The 4,888-nt window shown below is 43.5% G+C and overlaps 1 protein-coding gene across 1 annotated transcript in view; it reads left to right on the top strand.

Annotated features, from left to right (window-relative positions):
* Positions 1 to 3,080: 3,080 nt before the first annotated feature.
* Positions 3,081 to 4,888, top strand: part of SIDT1 (SID1 transmembrane family, member 1) — a 229,363-nt gene continuing 227,555 nt past the window's right edge. Inside the window, exon 1 of the mRNA XM_006864177.1 lies at positions 3,081 to 3,324. Coding sequence (XP_006864239.1) covers positions 3,103 to 3,324 — 222 coding nt within the window. The 5' untranslated portion in view covers positions 3,081 to 3,102. The remainder of the gene's footprint in view (positions 3,325 to 4,888) is intronic.

Genomic DNA, 4,888 nt, shown 5'->3' with positions numbered 1-4,888 from the left:
TTTTTTATTATTTGCTCAGCATACAGAATGAATTAGTATGGTGAAAGAATACAACCCTGCCACACCCTTTCCAGGTTTTAACTACACACTATCCTCTTGTTTTGTTTGAATGACAACTTCTTGATCTATGTACAGTTTCCTCATGAGCACTTGCTCTGGAATTTGCAATGGTATCCATAGTGTGTTATGATACACACGGTCAAATACTTTTGCATAGTTAATGAAGCACATGTAAACATCTTTCTGGTATGATCTGATTTCAGCCAAGATCCATCTGTCATCAACAAGAATCTCCCTTATTCCACATCCTCTTCTGAATCTGGCTTGTATTTCTGACAGCTCACTGTCAATGTGGAGCCCTGATGTGGCACTGCAGGATAATGCACTGAACTATAAGGTGAGCTTGAATCGCAAGATTAGCAGTTCAAACCTACCAGCTGCTTCTCAGAAACCCTATACAAAGTTGCTGTGAGTTAGAACCAAATCTGCGGCACTTAACAACAACACAACCCTGTCAATGTACTGCTGCAACTGCTTCTTAATTACTTTCAGTAAAATTTCGCTCCCACTATATCCATATTAAGGAGCTCTGGTAGCGTAGTGGTTACGAATCAGGCTGTGAACCGTAAGGCCAGCAGTTAGAAACTGCCAGCTGCTCCACAGGAAAAAGATGAGGCTTTCTGCTCCCGTAAAGATTTATAGTCTCGGAAACCCTGTTCAGGGTCGCTATGGGTTGGAACCGACTCGATGGCACTTAACAACAACAACATATCAATATTATTCGATAATTTTCCCATTCTGTTGGGTCACCTTTCTTTGGAATGGGCACAAAAATTAATTGGCTAGGTAGCTGTCTTCCACATTTCTTGGCATAGACTAGTGAGTGCCTCCAGTGCTGCATCAGTTTCTTGAAAATTTTCAATTTGTAGATATTCTGTCAATTCTTGGAGCCTTGTTTTTTGGCAGTGCCTTCAATGCAGCTTGGAAGACACCAACTATACTGCCTTTACAATAAATATTTTTGGCTCCACACTATATTCCTTGCTTTTAATATCATTGCTTAAAGTTAGGATAAAGGTATGAAGGAAGGATTATAGTTCCCTTCAAATACCTACCAGGCTGTCATGTGGAAGGATTAGAGCTATTCCTACAGCTCTGGAAGGCAGAACTCACACCAGTGAGTGAAGAGAGGTCAATTTCAACTTGGAATGTGAAATTGTTTTCTAATAATGCTAGTGAATGTGGAGTGTTTGTCTTCAAAAGTTTGGACTGTCATGTAAAAGAGTTGGTTCCTCATCTCTTCTAGTGTTTAAAAAGGACCCCATGATCCTATACGTCTAAAGACTTCTTAAACTAGCCAAGCCAGCTAACCTTGAACGGCTTCATAATTGCCAAGTTTATAAAAATTTGTTAAATTTAAAAGAAAAGCACATATTTTTCAATATAACAGTTTAAAATCATTCAAATTTGGTATGGAAATGACATTATTTCTAAACACACACAAAAAAGTGAGCTCTATGTTAAACTTTATTCCAAGACCCTTCTTTGAATTAATATTCTTGGAATTTTGTACCTTTATGCCCATGCATTTCAAAAACATTTTGTTTTAAATGGAAAGCTGTTCTAATGAGTTGTCTAACCCACTCTTCTATCAGCATTGTTTTCTGATGGCATAGTTACAAAACTGTCAGCTGGATGTATTGCACTTATTTTTGATGCTTTAATGAATTGTGGAAATTTAATGGGGTAAAAAAAATCTCCTTATAAGTAGTAATTATACTAGGATTTTATACTTATACTAGGACTTCTTTTTCTGTGACTTCATTTGTAGTGTTCATGCTGAATGCAATTATATTCTTTTCTGGTTTATGAATAACTTGATGCTGAAGTAAAGTAGTGAGTCAGTTCTCTTCCACAACTAAATTATAATTGTTTGATAGTCTCCAAAGATTGGATGGATTCTCTTTCCACATCATGCCTCATCTTCCTCTTAAGCATTTAATCCTAACCCCCTAACTTTGCCTGTGTATTGCTACAGGAGAACACACTGGACCACAAGATCTACTTCATCTGCAAGGTAAGCCACTCCTAGGAAACTCTGTATAGGATCGCTATGAGAAGGAACTGATTCAACGGCTCTTAACAACAGCAACAAACTTTGCTTTCACATGTTTTCGTTTGCTTATTTGTGTTTTAATGGACTATGTTTTCTGTCTTAAAACAGAATCCTGAAGATTCTTCCAAAATCCAGGAAAAAGTCACTGCAGAGGTAAACTAGGCAAGAGGATGCTGCAGAGAAAAATGCCCTCTGCATATATTTAGTTTCTCTCAATGGTTTTTGACAATTTCCGGGACCAGACGAGGCGGTGTTCGAAATTTTATTCTTTGCCACATGTATATATATATTTTATGACTGTACATATTTACATACGTAGACATATGGGGAGGGCGAGAGTAAGCAATGATGTGAGTCTGTCCCTAGAGAATAGGAGGTGATAAGGAAATAAAACAGGTGTGTAGGAAGAGGATCTTTCAGAGCATGAACTGAGAACAACCATCATACTGGACAGGGACTCATGCAACCTTTTTGGGGACAAGTTCTGTTGCTTTCAATTTCTCCTCCTGCACAAGGGTGCACGTTCGTTGAAAGAGGCTGAATTTCTTGCTCGATATCTGGTCAGAAAGACTCTTGGAGACTCGTGGATATTTCCTTTAAATATTCACAGTGGGTTTTGTGTGTGTGTGTGTATTTGTTTTTCCCTTGATGTTCGGTTGCAATTCTGGCGGGGTAAGTGGGAGTTCTCAGCGATGAGAAAGAGAGAAGCAAGTGGACTTCAAAGCCAGAACGGGAAGCAGCAGCCCTCCGCCCCCGCATCCCACACCCCCTTAGTCCCCTGTCCGTGACCTCCCTTGGAGACCCCCGGCGGCAGCATCAACATTTGTAGCCAGAGCTTTGCCAGCACCTCCCGGCGGGGCCAGCCAGGCATCGCTAGCGCGGCGCTGTAGCCGGCGCTCGCGCCCGCAGGGAGCTTTGGAAAGAGCAGCTCTGCCCTCCCGCTTTCTCCGGGCGGCAAGGCTCCGAGGCCGGGCGTGGCGCCCACCATGCCCTGCTTCCCGCTGCTAGCGCTGCTGTGCTCGCTGCCCTGGCTCCTGCGGCCGGCGGCGCCCGAGCGCCCAGTGCAACCCGCAGCGCAGACTGCAGCGCCGCGTCTAGCTTCCCGCTACCCAGCCCGGGGGGCGGATTTCGACCGCGTCTACAGCGGGGTGGTGAACCTCAGCACGGAGAACATCTACTCCTTCAACTACACCAGCCAGCCTGGCCAGGTAAGCCACTCGCTTCCCTCCCAGCAACTTGCTAGATCTCAGAGCCCGTCGCTGTCTTGGAGTCTCTCTGGGACTCGGCCTCGGGCGACCTTGGGGACCACAGATCCTTTATTCTGGAAAGCAATCACTGTCCTGTCCGAGCTGCCCAACCCTTTGCAATCGGCCTCGGGGACACCCCCGCTTCACTTCGCGCCTACCGGGGCCTGCTTCCTGGCATTTCTGGGCTTTGCAGAAGCGCTGCTTATGTATGTGAGTCCTACCTCACTGGTGGGCCTTCTTCTAGGAAAGTCACGAATTCTGGGGCTAGAGTAGGGGGTAGGGGTGTGTGTGAGGTGGAGGTGGGGAGGTAGGACCACATCTCTGTTCCTAATCCCTTGCGGAGACCGAACCTCATTTCATTTGGATTGACCTTATCTCATGTGATTAGAGAGCTAAAAATCTAAAATGACTAGTGGGTTAGAAAGGACACAGACTACAGAACCTCAGTGTATTCAATAGTCACTTCCTGTATCACTGTCACACGTATATGCTTTAAAGGAGCCAGAAGACATGGCCAAAGACATTGGAACTGCAACCATCAGCTGATCTATTAAGTCTTCAATTTTAAATGAAGGTGGATAAATTGTGTCAAAGTTCTAGATCTATTTCTGACAAATTTGAGGTGAGAAGAGGGGAGAAAATGTGATTTGGTATATTCATTTATTGATATATAGATATATTAATATGAATATATTCTATAATGCTTATGTAATGCAAGAAAATAATATAACTATGTCTTTCTGGAGCACAGAAAGAAAAAGAAAAGAAAACCCTCTAGTGTGCTTGTCTCTGAATCTTCTGCCAATTGTTATTGTTGTTTTAAATGCCATCAAGTGACCCTGCAGAGCGTTTCCAGTGGGTTTGAACCACTGACCTTGAGGTTAGCGGTCCAGTGCTTTTCCTAGAGCACCACTCCAGGACTCCCTTCATCTTCAATGGGTGTGCATATTATCCCACGCTCCTCAGGAACCCTATACGGGGTCACTATGAGTTGGAATTGACTCCACAGCACTTAACAACAATAACATGCCAATGGTCCATACTCTCTGGAGAAATTCCAGATCAGATTATTTTGATACTACTATATACCTCCCTCAACATTCATGGAAGCAACAGTCAAGAAACGACATATTGCATTAGGCAAATCTGCTGCACAAGACCTTGTTAAAGTGCTGAAGAGCAAAGATGTCAGCCTGAGGACTAAGGTGCACCTGACCCAAGTCATGGTATTTTCAATAACTTCATATGCATGCGAACGCTAGACAGTGAATAAGGAAGACTGTACAAGAATTGATGCTTTTGAGTTATGGTGTTAGAGGAGAATATTGAAAGTGCCAGGGGCTGCCAAAAGAACCAATAGATAGATCCCTTTTGGAAGAAGTGCAGTCAGAGTGCTCCTTAGAGGCCAGGATGGCCAAACTTTGTCTCTCATACTTTGGACATATTGTCAGGAAGGACCAGTCGCTAGAGAAGGATATCATGTTTGGTAAGGTGGAGGGTGAAAGAAAAAGAGGAAGACCCCCAA

This window comes from Chrysochloris asiatica, unplaced genomic scaffold, assembly GCF_000296735.1.
Source record: "Chrysochloris asiatica unplaced genomic scaffold, ChrAsi1.0 scaffold00061, whole genome shotgun sequence".
Lineage (NCBI taxonomy): Eukaryota > Metazoa > Chordata > Mammalia > Afrosoricida > Chrysochloridae > Chrysochloris > Chrysochloris asiatica.
The sequence above is the reverse complement of the archived record's forward strand: the minus strand, read 5'-3'. Positions and strand labels throughout refer to the sequence as shown.